At 41.8% G+C, this 18,872-nt stretch overlaps 1 protein-coding gene across 1 annotated transcript in view; it reads right to left on the minus strand.

Moving 5' to 3' along the window:
• Nucleotides 1–2,220: 2,220 nt before the first annotated feature.
• Nucleotides 2,221–18,872, minus strand: part of pth3r (parathyroid hormone 3 receptor) — a 62,536-nt gene continuing 45,884 nt past the window's right edge. The window contains exons 7-13 of the mRNA XM_036946628.2: nt 15,724–15,877; nt 12,676–12,736; nt 12,523–12,589; nt 12,154–12,248; nt 11,599–11,740; nt 9,239–9,280; nt 2,221–3,691 (exon numbers count right to left, since the gene is read on the minus strand). Of these exons, the coding sequence (XP_036802523.2) occupies nt 3,170–3,691; nt 9,239–9,280; nt 11,599–11,740; nt 12,154–12,248; nt 12,523–12,589; nt 12,676–12,736; nt 15,724–15,877 (1,083 nt within the window). The 3' untranslated portion in view covers nt 2,221–3,169. The remainder of the gene's footprint in view (nt 3,692–9,238; nt 9,281–11,598; nt 11,741–12,153; nt 12,249–12,522; nt 12,590–12,675; nt 12,737–15,723; nt 15,878–18,872) is intronic.

The following is an 18,872-nucleotide window of genomic DNA, read 5'->3' on the forward strand; positions in this document are numbered from 1 at the left end:
ACAATTGTCAAAAGGAAAGATACCTTTAATAGAAAATGACTCAAGTAAAAGTCACCCAGTAAAACATCTAAAAGTATTTGGTTTTAAATATACTTAAGTATCGAAAGTAAATGTAATTGCTAAAATATACTTAAGTATCAAAAGTAAAAGTATAAATAATTTCATATTCCTTATATTAAGCAAACCAGACGGCACGATTTTCTTTTTTTTTAAAATTTATGGATAGCCAGGGGCACACTCCAACAGACATCATTTACAAATGAAGCATTTTTGTGTTTAGTAAGTCCACCAGATCAGAGGCAGTAGGGATGACCAGGGATGTTCTCGTGATAAGTATGTGAATTGGACCATTTTTCTTCTCCGGCTAAGCATTCGAAATGTAACAAGTACTTTTGGGTGTCAGGAAAAATGTATGGAGTATAAGTACATTATTTTGGGGGGGAATGTAGTGGAGGAAATAGTAATGTAAAGTACAGATACCCCAAAAACTACTAAAGTAGTACTTTAAAGTATTTTTACATAAGTACTTCACACAACTAGAAATGTGGCACTTTTATCTTCTCCAAAACGTTGTAGTGCCCACAACTGTACTGTACATCCCCAAAACCCCTTGACAAGCTCATCGAAAGGTGAGCAAGACTGTAGAGCAAAAATGCAATTCTATGGAGTAAGAGTTTGACAATGCATGGTTTATGTTATCAATACCACAATATACCGTACATAATCTGTCAACACTTTTCCCAAAAGATAAACAATGAAAATAGGTGTTACAACAGGGTGAGTGATCTTTAAGGATTGAAATATACAATTATTAATTTGATTATTTAAAAATTACAATACATACCTGACTGCCTAATATAGCCTATTACATGCGGTGCATTAATAAAGTATTCAGACCCCTTACCTTTTTCCATATTTTGTTACGTTACAGCCTTATTCTAAAATGAAAAAAATAAATAAAACATCTCACAATCTATAAGCAATACCACACAATGACAAAGTGAAACTAGTTTTTGTAATTTTTGAAAATCTATTAATAATAAAAAGCAGAAATACCTTCTTTACATAAGAATTCAGACCCTTTGCTATGAGACTCCAAATTGAGCTCAGGTGCATCCTGTTTCCATTGATCATCCTTGAGATGTTTCTACAACTTGATTGGAGTCTACCTGTGAACAATTAAATTGATTGGACATGATTTGGAAAAGCACACGCCTGTCTATATAACGTCCCACAGTTGACAGTGTATCTCAGAGCATAAACCAAGCCATGAGGTCGAAGGAGTTGTCTGAAGGAATTGGCCTCAGTAATTGGCCGCCCTGCCAAACTGAGCAATTGGGGGGGGGGGGGCTTGGTCATTGAGGTGACAAATAACCCGATGGTCAATCTGACAGAGCTCTTCTGTGGAGATGGGATAACCTTCCAGAATGACAACCATCTATGCAGCACTCCACCAATCAGGCCTTTATGGTAGGGTGGCCAGACGGATGCCACTCCTCAGTAAAAGGCACATGACAGCCTGCTTGGAGTTTGCCAAAAGACACCTAAAGGACTCTGACCATGAGAAACAAGATTCTCTGGTCTAATGAAATCAAGATTCTTTGGCCTGAATGCCAAGTATCACATCTGGAGGAAACCTGCCACCATCCCTAGGGTGAAGCATGGTGGTGGTGGCAGCATCATGCTGTGGGGATGTTTTTCAGCAGCAACGACTGGGAGTCTAGTCAGGATTGAGGGAAAGATGAACAGAGCAAAGTACAGAGAGATCCTTGATGAAAACCTGCTCCAGAGCGCTCAGGACCTCAGACTGGAGCGAAGGTTTACCTTCAAACAGGACAACGACCCTCAGCACACAGCCAAGACAACGCAGGAGTGGCTTCGGGACAAGTCTCTGAATGTCTTTGAGTGGCACAGCCAGAGCCTGGACTTGAACCCAATTGAGCATCTCTGGAGAGAACTGAAAACAGCTGTGCAGAAACTTTCCCCACCCAACCTGACAGAGCTTGAGAGGATCTGCAGAGAAGAATGGGAGAAACTCTCCAAATACAGGTGTGCCAAGCTTGTAGCGTCATACCCAAAATATTCAAGGCTGTAATTGCTGCCAAAGGTGCTTCAACAAAGTACTGAATAAAGGGTCTGAATATTTATGTACAGTAAATGTGATATTTACGTTTGTTTTATTTTGAATACATTTGCAACAATTGAAAACCTGAAAACCTGTTTTTGCTTTGTCATTATCGGGTATTGTGTGTAGATTGATAAATAAATAAAAACAATTTAATACATTTCAGAATAAGGCTGTAACGTAACAAAATGTGGAAAAAGTGAAGGGGTCTGAATACTTTCCGAATGCATTGTACATAGCAAGTGTGCTATCACTATCCAAAATAACAATTTCTTTACATCTGTAAAGAAGGTAAATCTGTAAAGAAGGTAAATCCTGAGCTGATATTTTACTGTTTTAGACATGTGTTTTTGTTATTTTATTAATCTATTATTGTTTTATGGTAAAGTGTATTGGGATTTTAAATGCACCAGTTTTGCTCATTGGGCGATGGGCCCCAGGTAAGGATGTCTTCAAATGCATCCTACTGCTGCTTATTCATTGCTGTAAAAGCTTAATTTCCATGTTTTTCTCAGATAAAAAATTACATCTCACTACAATAGACGAATAGTGCATGAATTGTTAGGCAGACAGAGAAGAGATCAGAGAAAGCAGACAAGCAGACAGACAGGCAAATATAAAAGGAAAAACAATAGTCTGTCAAACAAATATGGCACGTGTAGAAAGGCATGCAGGACTCCACATTCCATCATGGGTGCAGCAACTCACTAGTCATTGGGTTCTTTATTACAACCACTGATAAATTAAATCACCAATCATGCTACAAGTACATGTTTTTTCTTCATGATCCTTGGATCAATGTTCTACTGATAATCGTGTCATCAGACCAGTTTACACACAATGATTCTTTAACCCCAACTAAATGTACTTAGCTAAGTCTTCAGACATCAGTCAAACGAGGGATTCAGGGGAGATTCAAATAGGTCATTGGAGATCACTTGAATGGAGCCTTGATATGGATCCATGGCAGGAATCTGGATAAGTGAAGCCATCTGATACAGTGCTGCTCTCACTGTTAGAAGCCATAGATCTGACAGTTCCAGTTCACAAGATGGTCTCTAGTTCCTTTAGAGACAAAGAGCAGCAGGGGTCCTCGTCTCCCAACCGCTGGGGCACAGAGACTGCAGGCTCTGTCTTGGCTCCACCACCACCCCCTTGGATCCCCTCGCTAGCAGCCCTGGGGTTCCTGGGAAAGGCACTAACACCGGCCTCAGCCCCCACCCCAGGCCTCCAAATAACAAGTTTCTGCCTGGGGGTCTCCGTGTTGCTGGGCACGTAACCTGGCAGGTTGGTGAGGGGGTGGAAGGAGGAGGTGAGGCGTGGCTGCCTGCTTCCCCCTCCCCCATTGCTTCCCCCAGCTCCTCCCATCCCGGGGGCCCCTGCCCCATTCAGGGACATTCCTCTGGGATTGGCCACAGTCAGACTCACGCTGTGGGTGGTGGTGTGTGACATCATGCCGCCATAGTAGCAGCTGCCCCCGCCCCCACTGCTGGTCACCCGGGTCTTCTGTTTGAGGTCCAAGGCCAGGCTCCGCCGTAGCCATGCCTTCTTTACCTCCGCCTGCACCTGGGAAGACAGGAATTAAAGTGGAACTGACAGTGTTTAAGCAACATTAAATCGTATAAAAATCTGCTACACTTTCTGACAAGCGAGCACTTAGATATGCTCGTCTTCATAAATTCATTGATTGTTTGGGAATGACAGACTAAGGCAATTGTGAAAATTCTATGGCAATAAACAATGAGAAAGCGGCCGTGTGTTTGGACAAATAATAGACACTGCTGTAAATAAAACCTAATAAAAACATCTGTCTCATCCGGGACCGGAGTCTACGCCGACCGGTGCACCCTAACCAATCAGAGCTACAGTAGCCCTTTATGCAAAAAAGCTATTTGCCACACGGGCCTGCCATCATTCACTTTGAACCGGACTGTGTGTTTACAGGCAGTAGTAACAGCACGACTTTAGATTATTAGAACGCATTTTTTGCAAAAGCCACAAAAATATGTAAATATCACGGGAGTCTTACATTTGGGAACTTTACAGTCCTATTGATCAAACAACCATGAAAAGGTAGGCTCTCTCTCCCTCAGTTATGCACATCAACAACAATATCAAATACTAATAGCAAGAGCAAGATTAGCTCAAATCTAACAAGGGAACATTAGATAATTAGATTAGATGTTCGTAAATTCAGAGCATTGTCAGATAGTCTGTTCGTAAATTCAGAGCGCTTCTCTCTCCAAGCGTTCAGACTGCACACTTAAGTGATAATGCCCGAGAAGCCGGTGTTTGGAGGATATATTGGCACAGGTGTTGTTAGGCCCGAGACGAAACACCTGCTTCGAGGGCATTATCACTTTTATACAACGGGTTACCAACATATTCAAATAATAATTGACACATTTTCATTAAAAACGTTATTTTGTTAAATGTATTCATACTATTTCATCCTTCCACAAGATATAGTTCCGACACAAATCTAGGGTTGCTACCCAAGCCGGCTGGTCATTCATTCTATCGGTTTGGTTGCCAGAGACGCGACCCAGTCTTTTTTTTGTTTTTTTTGTTCTGTATCTATGGACGCGACCCAGTCATTTGTTCTAAGTGTTCCATTGACATACTGGCTGGCAACATTCTTATCCCTTGTTTGCTAGGTAGCCAACTATGGCCTTACAGTCAAGTCAAGCAGTGCAGCCAGAATAACAACAGTAGCTGCATTTACATTTGTTTAAGCTGTTTTCTCACAACATTTATTTCGATACATCCATAATAATGAGCTAAAGAGACACGATTTTGCTTGGCATTAAAATCACGTCAACCTGAAGCTGGAATGACTGCAAAGTAGCTGCACTTCATTTCGTTTGACCTTTTTTCAATTGACATTGCTTTGTATATATCTATAAAAATTATGGCAGCTGATTCATGATTTCGACTGGTTGAGAAATGCTGCCTGTTTGTCTGTTTGTCTCGTCCCGACTCCTGAGATTTTTGCAGTTCGTTCCAGTCATTGGCAGCAGAGAACTGGAAGGAAAGACAACCGAAGGAGAAAATGGCTTTGGGGGTGACCAGTGAGATATACCTGCTGGAGCACGTGCAACGGGTGAGTGCTGCTATGGTGACCAATGAGCTGCGATAAGGCGGGGCTTTACCTAGCAGAGACTTGTAAATAAATGCATAGTCACTTCACCCCTACCTACATGTACAAATTACCTCAACTAACCTGAACCACTGCACAATTATTCGGTACCGGTACCTCCTGTATATAGCCTCGTTATTGTTATTTTATTGTGTTACTTTTAATTATTTTTTACTTAAGTTTATTTGGTAAATATTTTCTCAACTCTTCTTGAACTGCACTGTTGGTTAAGGGCTTGTAAGTAAGCATTTCACGGTAAGGTCTACACTTGTTGTATTTGGCGCTGTGACAAATAAAGTTTGATTTGATGTCACGCCCTGACCATAGAGAGCTTTTTTATTCTCTATGTTGGTTAGGTCGGTGTGTGACTAGGGTGGGTCATCTAGGTGATTATATTTCTATGTTGGCCTGGTATGGTTCCCAATCAGAAGCAGCTGTTTATCGTTGTCTCTGATTGGGGATCATATTTAGGCAGCCATTTCCCCTTTGTGTTTTGTGGGATCTTGTCTATGTATAGTTGCTTGTGAGCACTATAGCAGCTTCACAATTTTGTTTTGCATTTATTGTTTTCTTTGAGTTTCACTTCATAATAAAGAGGATGGAACCATACCATGCTTTATCTTGGTCCACTTATTATAACAATCGTGACATTTGATTAGATTAGTTACATTCATCCGTTTTTGTCCAAAATATTAAGTCATTGAAACTGAAACAGTGCATCCCGAATTGGTGGAGGCAGCAAATAATGTACCAGGCCAGCTGTGATTCACAACCAGATAGCAATATTTTTTGGACTACCAAGAAATGTATTGGTGAATTATATTAATCATGCAATGAACTGCATATACCTTATAATGACAAAGCAAAAAAAGTTTCAGAATTCTTTTCAAATTTATACAAAAAATGCACTGAAATATCACATTTGCATAAGTATTCAAACCCTTTACTCAGTACTTTGTGGAAGCACCTTTGGCACCTCAGTCCCTGCCGCTGAAAAACATCTCCACAGCATGATGTTGCCACCACCATGCTTCACCGTAGGGATGGTGCCAGGTTTCCTCCAGACGTGACGCTTGGAATTCAGGCGTTTCAATTGTTTCTCATGGTCAGAGTCATTTAGGTGCCTTTTGGCAAACTCCAAGCCGAGCTGTCTAGTGCCTTTTACTGAGGAGTGGGTTTCGTCTCGCCACTCTAGCATAAAGGCCTAATTGGTGGAGTGATGCAGAGAAGGTTTTCCTTCTGTAAGGTTCTCCCATCTCAACAGAAGTACTCTGGAGCTCTGTCAGAGTGACCATTGGGTTCTTGGTCACCTCCCTGACCAAGGCACTTCTCCCCCAATTGCTCAGTTTGGATGGGCGGCCAGCTCTAGGAAAGGTTTGTGGTTCCTAACTTCTTCCATTTAAGAATGATGGAGGCCACTGTGTTCTTGGGGATCCTCAATGCTCCAGAAATTCTTTGGTATCTTTTCCCAGATCTGTGCCTCAACACAATCCTGTCTTGGAGCTCTACAGACAATTCCTTCAACCTCTTGGCTTCATTTTTGCTCTGACATGCACTGTCAACTGTGGGACATTAATAGACAGTGTGCCTTTCTTAATCATGTCCAATCAATTGAATTTACCACAGGTGGACTCCAATCAAGCTGTAGAAACATCTCAAGGATGATCAATGGAAACAGGATGCACATTAGCTCAATTTTGAGTCTCATAGCATAGGTATTTTGTTTTTTTAAATTCTTAATACATTTGTAAATATTTCTAAAAACCTGTTATCGCTTTGTCATTATGGGGTAGTGTGTGTAGATTGATGAGGAAAAAATGTATGTAATCCATTTAAGAATAAGGCTGTAATGTAACAACATGTGGAAAAAGTAAAGAGGTCTTAATATTTTCAGAATGCAGCGTATTCTGCCAACAATGTCTGCAAGGAGCCTTACATATGAAACAGCCTACAAGGCAGCATCCTGATTCATCAGCCTGTGAGCATTCCAGGAATAGAGCTCACCCACTCCATACGCACAAAAAGGTTATTTATCTCGAAATTTGTTCACAAATTTGTTTTCATCCCTGTTACTGAGCATTTCTCCTTTGCCAAGATAATCCGCTTCCTTCAACATCATTTTAGAGAATTTGGCAATATGTCCAACCGACCTACAACTTCCGACCACGTGTATTGTGTCATGTGTGAAAGAGGTTTTCTGGTGCCAACATTGTGAACAGAGCCCAACATGGTGGCAGTGAGGTTATGATATGGGCAGGCATAAGCTACGGAAAACAAACACAATGGCCTTTTATCAATGGCAATTTCAATGCACAGAGATACTGTGCCATCCTGAAGCCAATTTATCTGCCACCAACACCTTATGTTTCAGCCTGATAATGCACGGCCCCATGTGACAAGGATCTTTACACAATTCCTGGAAGCAGAAAATGTCCCAGTTCTTCCATGGCCTGCATACTCACCAGACATGTCCCCCATTGAGGATTTTTGGGCTCCACAAGCTCACAGAACGGGACTGCTGAGTCCTAAAGCATGTACTGCATAAACATCGTTTGTCCTTGGTTGAAACAGTCACTACCGAGTTCCAAACGGCCTCTGGAAGACATTTCAGCATAATAACTGTTCGTTGGGAGCTTCATGAAATGGGTTTCCATGGCAGAGCAGCAACACACAAGCCTAAGATCAACATTCGCAATGCCAAGCATCGGTTGGAGTGGTGTAAAGCTCGCCGCCATTGGACTCTGGAGCAGTGGAAACATCTTCTCTGGAGTGATGAATCAAGCTTCACCATCTGGCAGTCCGACAAACAAATCTGGGTTTGGCGGATGCCAGGAGAACGCTACCTGCCCGAATGAATAGTGCAAACTGTAAAGTTTAGTGGAGGAGGAATAATGGTATGGGGCTGTTTCACATGGTTCGGGCTAGGAGCCTTAGTTCCAGTGAAGGGAAATCTTAAACGCTACAGCATACAATGACATTGGAGAGACGATTCTATGCTTCCAACATTGTGGCAACAGTTTGAGGAAGCCCCTTTCCTGTTTCATCATAACAATACCCCAGTGCACAAAGCGAGGTCCATGCAGAAATGGTTTGTCGAGATTGGTGTGGAAGGACTTGACTGGTCTGCACAGAGCCCTGACCTCAACCCCATCGAACACCTTTGGGATGAATTGGAATGGCAACTGCGAGCCAGGCCTAATCGTCCAACATCAGTGCCCGACCTCACTAATGCACATGTGGCTGAATGGAAGTGAGTCCCTGCAGCAATGTTCCAACAGCTAGTGGAAAGCCTTTCCAAAAGAATGGAGGCTGCTGAAGCAGCAAAGGGGGGACCAACTCCATATTAATGCCCCTGATTTTGGAATGAGATGTTCGACGAGCAGATGTCCACATACTTTTGGTCAAGTAGCGTATCTGTGACCAACAGATGCAAATCTGTATTTCCAGTCCTGTGAAATCCATACATTAGGGCCCAATTTATTTATTTACATTTCCTTATATGAACTGTAACTCAGTAAAATCTTGGAAATTGTTGCATGTTGCGTTTATATATTTGTTTAGGATATTTATACACAGTTATGCACACTAACAACCAGTATAGGTAACAAGCTACTTAGCTAACTAGCTAGCTCACAAGACTAGCCAAGTTAGCTGCATTATTCCTTGCATGCGATTGGCTGTAGTCTTTGGGGCACGCAGCTAGGGAGACAATTGCCTGTCAAGCATTGCTCAAGGCTTAAAACATCAGCGCAGCCACAGCGCTCCTTGATTAAGTGATTGTTGTGCATCTGAACAAATTATTAGATGATGTGTGTAACTTTTGATTATATCTTGATCTTGACAAAAACAAGTTTTGTTATGTAGTGATTATGAGATAAGTCGTAACCTCGACATAGGGAAAAACATTTTTTATTCATATGTCCTCTCTGGACTTCCGTAGATATTCAAAATGAGGTAGATTGTTCTGCATTTACCTCCCCATTGCAGAAACAGTAGATGAATGCCACAAAGAATCCCTGAAAGGATAAAAGGGAAAAAGGCCAAGTTTAGATAAAGGAAATACATTCAGTGCTGTTCAATATTTATGAACAGGACATAGGACAGATTTTTAGGATATAACATAAATCTGTCATTAATAGTCATCAACAGTTGATGGACAATAGCCTGCATAAATTTGGCAGATTAGTCTTTTTTCGTCATTAATTTTGTTCTGGAGGCAGCTCTGCAGAGTGGTTTCTAACTGACACAGCCACACAAAAAAACACACTGCTAATCATAATGCCTAACCCTAACCCTTCTTAGGGCTAGGCCCATCTTTTCAAAATTTTTCTCAATTTCCACTTGAATGAATTCGTCAGGCCCTGAAGACAGGATATGCATATAATTGGTACCATTGGAAAGAAAACACTTTGAAGTTTGAAGAAATGTTAAAATAATATAGGAGAATATAACACAATAGATATGGTAGAAGAAAATCCAAAGAAAAACCAACCAGAATTTTTTTGAGAGAGAGACCATCCTCCTAGAATGGCAAGTATAAGGTCATATTGAAAATTAGCTCCCTGGATGCAATTCCTATGGTCTCCACAGGGTGTCAGCAGTCTATGTTCAATGTTTCAGGCTTGTAACTTCAAAAACGAATACGTAATATCAGTTTTAGTACAGGAACACAGTCTTGGAAATACGTGTTTGCGTGTGCCATGAAGACAGGACGCACCTGCTAAAATCGGTTACCTATTGAACATACTTCTTTCCATAAGAAGTATGTTATAGTTTGATTACATTTTAGGCAATCTGAGGAGTAAATAGAAACATATTTTGACTTGTTGAAACAAAGATTAGATTTTCGGATTCCTTTCTCTGCATGTTGAACAACTGGATTACTGAAATCGATGGTGCTAACTAAACAGAATTTTTGGGATATAAAGAAGGATTTTATCTAACAAAACGACACTACATGTTATAGCTGGAACCCTTTGGATGACAAATCAGAGGAAGATTTTCAAAAAGTAAGTGAAAATTTAATCACTATTTGTGAATTTATGAAACCTGTGCCGGTGTAAAAATATTTTGATGTGGGGCGCCATCCTCAAACAATCGCGTGACATGTTTTTGCTGTAATAGCTACTGTAAATCTGACAGTGCAGTTAGATAACAAGAATGTAAGCTTTCAAATCAGGAATTTCGTAAGGACACATATCCCACAGTATGGCATGAAGCCAAATAGTCCCACATTAGATTTTCTGGACATGTCCTAAGTTACATGTTTACTGGGCTCTCATTTTTGATTACTTATCTAGAGCCTTTCATAGAATTCTAGCCCCAGACCCATTGACCGCTCTGTTTGGTACAGTTGATGGGAATAACCACGAAGGGAAAGCTGTCTCTCTTTGTACTCTATTAGCCAAAAGGCTCATATTGCAATTTTGGAAACTGGAGACTGTACCTACCTTTGAAATGTGGTTACGGGATTTAGGGAATGTAATACATATGGAAAAGGATTTAGGGAATGTAATACATATGGAAAAGGATTTAGGGAATGTAATACATATGGAAAAGGATTTAGGGAATGTAATACATATGGAAAAGGATTTAGGGAATGTAATACATATGGAAAAGATTCGATACAATACCTCCAATAGAAGTTCAATGTGTTACAAAATATGGCAGCCGATACTGGATAAATGGTCTAGTCCCGCTTCATAACTGGGTTGACGATCTGCTGCTACTCTGTGCTGTACTCCACTCAATATTTATTTTTGGCTTAACTACACTGCTTGTAATGACTATATGCTGTCTTGTTATACATGTACCACCTAATAGGATTTAGTTTTATTTTGTGTATGTGTGAGTTAAGTTTTGTTTTGTCCTCTAAATTGGCCATCCCATTCAACAGTACAATGAATGTCATTGTTAGTATTGCTGTCTTTTTTCTTAGATTTTTTATTGTAAAATAATAAACATATTGTAAAATTAAAATAATGTAAAATTAAAATAATGTAAGCTTTCAACCGATATAAGACACTTATATGTACCTAAATGTTTATATCCATAACTTATGATTATTTATTTGAATTGCGCGCCCTTCAGTTTCACTGGAAGCGGGACGCCTATCCCAAAATTAAATTAAGACCAAAAATCAAATGTTTGTTTTCATACATTTTTACAATATAGGCAATTGTTACTTTTCAGCTGCCCTATCTATGGGGAAATCACTCAGTTCTGCCTCCAGGACAAGACTCATGACAATAAACGTCAACCTCAAAACACGATCAAAACACTGAAAAATATATGTTTTTCTCTCAGGGAGTATTTGCCCTTTGGGGTGTCTGACCTGGGAAGAGTTGAAGAACATCTCGTAGTGCATCTGCACCTGCCACAACAGGCCCGTAACCTCAGTGTAGGGTAGAGCCATAAACACCATATAGTGCACTCCAAACAAGGGCATCAGGACAAGGGTGGATTTCAACAGCTTCCTGTGGACAGGAGCAGACACAATTTTACAGATAATATTATAGCAGTGTAATATGCTATTTATCTATGTTTGAATAAAGTGGCCTTGATTTAGAGAAACGTGAAGCTATGTAAGACAACGTAGGATTTACCATCAAAATACAGCCAGTGTATTCCCATACCATGCATGGTGATTTCTGATTTCAAATTATATTTTTCAAAACACAAATTTACAGTCACATGTCATGCAATCGGGAAAAACTAGCCTAGGCTCTATCGCAAGTGAAGAAATTGTGGGTTGTATCATATGCATAAAGCATGTATGCATTAATTGATCCATGCTACTACTAGTGCTGTTTATTACAAGTGCATTACTAGTTTACTACTAGTCTATTGTCAGTCTTTTACTGTTTATTAGTCTAATGCAGCCCCTCACCTGTACTGCTGACGGGGGTCCAGTTTGCCTGTGTTGGTCTCCCACAGCTTAGAGGCCAACACTCGTATGATGTTGAGGAACAGGAAGAAGTTCACCTGTAGGAAGAGTTAGAAATACATGTAAGGTGTCCATATTAAGACAGCCTCAGAGTCACAAGGAGTTGGTGTGTAACAGTCACTCTGACTTCGGACACCGTATTCATGATATGAATACCAATAAATAGTACCTTTCAGCTTTTGAGTTGATTTGGATTGTGTCAAATACAATGTTTGATGTGAAATCAAGGATGCTATCAAACAATAAAAAAGGGACAAGAGACCAATGCTTGTGAAGTGCATGAGTCTAGGTGAAAATGAAATATTTGCTTACTACAATGGCTGCAAGAATTGGGACTTGATAGATCCACTTCAGATTTCCCGCACTGATGTCCCAGCACCTGCAAATGTGTGTAGAATAGCTGCTGTTAAGTGTGATTATTCACTTAATTGTGATGTACAAACAATTATGTATAAAGGGACTCACTGAGTGTCTGCCAGTGATGCTCGCGCACTGACCCAAATAGACACAAACACTGCAGGGACACCTATGAGAGAGGGAGGGAAAGCGGTAGGTGGGTGAAATAGATGAATGTTGAATAATGTTGAATTCCCATCTGTGCTATCTTACATACACAACAAAGGTATCTTTCCAGGGGGTCTTTTCCAGAAAAAGTACCCAATTGTCATACTTGAGTAAACGGAAAAACACTTTAAAAGAAAATGACTCGAGTAAAAGTAAAAGTCACCCAGTAAAATCCTACCTGAGTAAAAGTCTAAAAGTATTTGGTTTTAAATATACTTAAGTATTAAAAGTAAATGGAATTGATCAAATATACTTAAGTATCAAAAGTAAAAATCATTTAAAATTCCTTATATTAAACAAACCAGACGGCACCATTTTCTTTGTTTTGTTTTATTTTACGGACAGCAAGGGGCATGCTCCAACACTCAGGCATAATTAGCAAACAAAGCATGTGTTTAGTGAGTCCACCAGATATTTTTGTTATTTTCTATTGAACTTTTATTTAACTAGGCAACAGATCAGAGGCAGTAGAGATGGCAAAGGATGTTCTCTTGATAAGTGTGTGAATTAGACTATTTTCCCGTCCTGCAAAGCATTCCAAATGTAACAAGTACTTTTGGGTGTCAGGGAAATGTGTAAAGTAAAAAGTACATAATTGTCTTTAGGAATGATCTCGCAACACATGGAGGAGTGTTTAAAGAGGCAATCTGTGGCTGCTTTTAAACCCTTTTTTGGATTTTTAGATTAATGATATATACCCAGTGGCGACTAGTCATTCAGAGCATTTTTAGCATTAACGTGTTTTGCATGTTCTTTTGGCATTAATACATGTCACATATCAGTTTACAAACATTGTAAAAAATAATACATATCATTGAGTTAATAAAGCTGCATACAAACAGGGTCTCTTTTTTGTTTTCTTGAGTAAGTCAGCTCCAAAATGCAGGTGTTTCAGTCTAGCGCAGTGCTTTCTGTGGTGGTGGTGGGGCAGGCCAGCAGAAAATACAGGGTGTTGCGCTGTGATTGGCTCAGTGTTCTGTCACTGGGGACTTCACTTCACTGCCAAGTGTAAGAGCAGACCTTGAAAATTCTAGCCCTTCGGCTGCTGCCATAGAAGTGCCCATCCAAGAAGGCTCAAGGTCATTGGCCACAGATAAAATTATGTCAAATCACGTTATATGTACAGTAGCTTTGATTGGACTGATCATGTCAACATCATACTTTCACAATCTTAGCGAGCAGTCATCATCATGAATCAAGTCGACAATCTACTGGCAAATCATGTTTAATCCTTGTCATATGAAGATAAATAATGAAGAGAAATTATAGATAAAACATATCGGTGCTCATCGGCCATTGGACATAAACATTTCACAAGTTGGAAATCGCAAATTCAACAATGAGTGGTTTGGAAGGAATCAGTGACAGTGGCTCTGTGATCCCAAATCTGGGATTAAGGGGTTCTTTTCCAAGTTTATAATGATAAACATCTAACATTGGCCATGCTATCAATGAAGGATGATTTGTGCCGCGCTCAAAACAACTGTTAACTCGAAGGACTACCACGCCACCTTCCTGTTCAAGTCAGCCGAGCACAACAATGTGAGTCCAAAAATATATTGTTTGTTGCTTCATAAACTATGTAATGTGCCAGGGAGTTATGTATACTGTAACTAAGAAAGTAATGCTAAGTGTATGTTGTGTAGTAAGATGTTAGTAGCCCACTGTTCTGACTGTTCTACTGTAGTCTATAACCTGTTTTAGAGAAATGTAGTCATCAAATATTGTAATTGTAATGTAAATCATTGTCTGCTTATATGCCCCCTTTATTTATCCTACGGTTCTAACTCGGTGTACAGGGAGAGCACTGTAAGAACGGCCCATGTTCTGAATTATGTTATTGTACATTTCAGAAGTGCTAAACAGATAGTTATATTGACAAATATAACAGTCCTAGCTCGGTTGTTGTCTTAATCGGAATTATGGATTGCCTCTTATCCGCTTGTCGTCCCCTTATGCCATAGTTTGGACAATCTCAATTGTCATTAGAAACCACATTTGTTTAAGCAAGTCAGCCATATCAGCTATGTTTTTTTTAAAGACAGTAAATGAGGCTGAATGAACTGTTTTGCAGCCAGACAAGGCTCCGCTAATAGCCAGGTGTAACAGTGGTAAGATGTTGGGACTGCTGTTGGAACAGCTTTATGTAAACCCTAACAGTTTGCGGGCACCGTTTTCCACTGTTATAGTGCAATTAATATATTGTTTAGTGGCTTTGCTGGCATGCATTCCACTTTTTTAAATGTTTTGCCCCACCAACATTTACATGCTAAAATCGCCCACTGTATATACCCATTGATTTTTGAAGAATATCACTAATAAATGCCTCATTAGTTTAGTTCAACTGTCATTCCCCGTCAGATCCCAACATATACAGTAAGCTTGCTTTACCAATTTTTTTGTAAACAATGTAAATGTGAACAAACACTGTATTGCCTCAAGATATGACTCAAACTATAATTTGAAATCATGGACGGCCAGTCCTTAGTATGGCCTGTCCTTGCAGCCTTAGCTCTGTCTATGATTTTGAGCGTGGTTACATTTCTCCAGCACCATCCCCAGCAGTTTACTGAAACAGTGATGGGGTGCACGCGTCGTTATTGTTTTATACTGCAGATTGCCACTTTAACGCCCCAGGAACCAAATTCATACGATAAATCAATCTTCTGAAATGGCTGCAAAAAAGACAACTTGAAAAGTCAATGGGCTGAATCACTGGTCTACACTCTTAGAAAAAAAGGTACCATAAAACCTTAAAGGATTCTTTGGCTATCCCTGGAGAACCATTTTTTGGTTCCTTAGTAGAACCCTTTTTGGTTCTAGAACCTTTTTAGGTTCAAGGTAAAAACCGTTTCATCATAAAGAGTTTTTTGAGGGTACCTCGTTAGGTAAAATGGTCCTACCTGGAACCAGAAAGTTGTATCCTGCAGGGTGTGTAGAAAAACTCACCCCAGCCGATGATGGTGAGCGCCCACAGGTAGTTCTTGTCTGAGAGGAAGGCCATGAAGATGAGGCTGTGCAGGTACAGCCCCTCCACCAGGATCCAGTAGTGATTGGTCGCCAGGAAATACAGGAAGAGAGTAACGGCCACCTTACAGCCCACCTATAGGGTGCCAGAGAGAAGAGAGGTGTCATGTTCATATTGTTTATAAGGGACTTGGGACATTCAACATATCATCAGATAATGGTTCCAATGGATCAATGGGTTAGAGCAGGTGGGGCAAACTACGGTTTCAATCCGTAGCTTAAACTACATATATGTCGAAAGTATGTCGAAATTATAATGGACCTATATATTTTCCAATAACTGCCCTTTTTCTGGCCCCCTGGGATAGAGCACGGTGTAAAGAACATCGAATTGTGCGATTGAATCCCGCATGGGCCACATATACTGAATGTTTGTGTCACTGTCAATGTTGACATTTCTGTAATTAACTTTGGATAAAATCCTCTGCTAAATTAATATCTTATTTTTACTTGACATTCTCAGAGACATCAAGACTTGGGAGGAGTTTCATCACAGGGCCTATCACCAAGGGCAACTGAACACAAAAACCAACATCTCTAGTTGAAAACTGTGTCATCGATATTGGTCAGAATTATTTATTCCAGTGCCAAAACTGTCAAAAAAGTGTAAGTAGGATAACGTTGTTCATAAAGTCAATATATTCCAAAACAGAGTTTTGTGAGATTAGTGTAAATGCAATGACTTACATGAGGGCTGGGTTTTGATTTTGATCATTCCCACTTGCCCACTAACACAGGATGGTAACGCCTAGGGAGAATTGTCATGCACGGAGTTTGCACACTATCCAATCGTATTGCCATACCAGATGGTGATGCTCTCGAAGGTGCAGCTGTAGAACTTTTTTAGGATCTGGGGACCCATGCCAAATCTTTTCAGTCTACTGAAGGGAAAAGGTGTTGTCGTGCCCTCTTCAAGACATTCTTGGTGTGTTTTGACCATGATAGTTTGTTGGTGATGTGGACACCAAGGAACTTGAAACTGTCGCCCTGTCAGGTGCGTGAATGAGGACCCAAAAGCGAATTAACAAACAGAGTTTCTTTAATGATGAACACACGTGGGCTCAGATGGACAGGTAGATTCCGACAGGACAGGACAAGGTTGCAGCAAACACGATGATAGTCTGGTTCAGGCATGAGACACACAAACAAGAATCCGACAAAGACAGGAGCAAAAACAGAGAGAGATATAGAGGACTAATCAGAGGGAAAAAGGGAACAGGTGGGAAAAGGGGTGACGAGGTAGTTAGGAGGAGACAAGGAACAGCTGGGGGAAAGAGGGGGAGAAAAGGTAACCTAATAACGACCAGCAGAGGGAGACAGGGTGAAGGGAAAGGACAGAAACAAGACACAACATGACAATACATGACAGTACCCCCCCACTCACCGAGCGCCTCCTGGCGCACTCGAGGAGGAAACCTGGCGGCAACGGAGGAAATCATCGATCAGCGCACGGTCCAGCACGTCCCGAGAGGGAACCCAACTCCTCTCCTCAGGACCGTACCCCTCCCAATCTACTAGGTACTGATGACCACGGCCCCGAGGACGCATGTCCAAAATCCTACGGACCCTGTAGATGGGTGCGCCCTCGACAAGGATGGGGGGGGGGGGAAGACGAGCGGGGGCGCGAAGAACGGGCTTGACACAGGAGACATGGAAGACCGGGTGGACGCGACGAAGATATCGCGGAAGAAGAAGTCGAACAGCGACAGGATTAATGACCTGGGAAATACGGAACGGACCAATGGACCGCGGGGTCAACTTGCGAGAAGCGGTCTTAAGGGGAAGGTTCTGAGTGGAGAGCCAAACTCTCTGACCGCGACAATATCTAGGACTCTTAGTTCTACGCTTATTAGCAGCCCTCACAGTCTGCGCCCTATAACGGCAAAGTGCAGACCTGACCCTCGTCCAGGTGCGCTCGCAACGTTGGACAAAAGCCTGAGCGGAGGGGACGCTGGACTCGGCGAACTGAGATGAGAACAGCGGAGGCTGGTACCCGAGGCTACTCTGAAAAGGAGATAGCCCGGTCGCAGACGAAGGAAGCGAGTTGTGGGCGTATTCTGCCCAGGGGAGCTGTTCTGACCAAGACGCAGGGTTGCGAAAAGAAAGACTGCGTAAGATGCGACCAATAGTCTGATTGGCCCGTTCTGCTTGACCGTTAGACTGGGGGTGAAAGCCGGAAGAGAGACTGACGGAAGCCCCAATCAAACGGCAAAACTCCCTCCAAAATTGAGACGTGAATTGCGGACCTCTGTCCGAAACGACGTCTGACGGAAGGCCATGAATTCTGAAAACATTCTCGATGATGATTTGTGCCGTCTCTTTAGCAGAAGGAAGCTTAGCAAGGGGAATAAAATGAGCCGCCTTAGAGAACCTGTCGACAACCGTAAGAATAACAGTCTTCCCCGCTGACGAAGGCAGTCCGGTGACAAAATCTAAGGCGATGTGAGACCACGGTCGAGAGGGAATGGGAAGCGGCCTGAGACGGCCGGCAGGAGGGGAGTTACCGGACTTAGTCTGCGCGCAGACCGAACAAGCAGCCACGAAGCGACGCGTGTCATGCTCCCGGGTGGGCCACCAAAAACGCTGGCGAATGGAAGCAAGCGTACCCCGAACGCCAGGGTGGCCGGCTAACTTGGCAGAGTGAGCCCACTGAAGAACGGCCAGACGAGTAGGAACGGGAACGAAAAGAAGGTTCCTGGGACAAGCGCGCGGCGACGGAGTTTGAGTGAGTGCTTGCTTTACCTGCCTCTCAATTCCCCAGACAGTCAACCCGACAACACGCCCCTCAGGGAGAATCCCCTCGGGGTCAGTGGAGGCTACTGAAGAACTGAAGAGACGAGATAAAGCATCAGGCTTGGTGTTCTTAGAGCCCGGACGATAAGAAATCACGAACTCGAAACGAGCGAAAAACAGCGCCCAGCGCGCCTGACGCGCATTAAGTCGTTTGGCAGAACGGATGTACTCAAGGTTCCTATGGTCAGTCCAAACGACAAAAGGAACGGTCGCCCCCTCCAACCACTGTCGCCATTCGCCTAGGGCTAAGCGGATGGCGAGCAGTTCGCGGTTTCCCA

Source organism: Oncorhynchus mykiss, chromosome 16, assembly GCF_057628025.1.
Source record: "Oncorhynchus mykiss isolate SJ-2025 chromosome 16, ASM5762802v1, whole genome shotgun sequence".
Classification (NCBI taxonomy): Eukaryota; Metazoa; Chordata; class Actinopteri; order Salmoniformes; family Salmonidae; genus Oncorhynchus; species Oncorhynchus mykiss.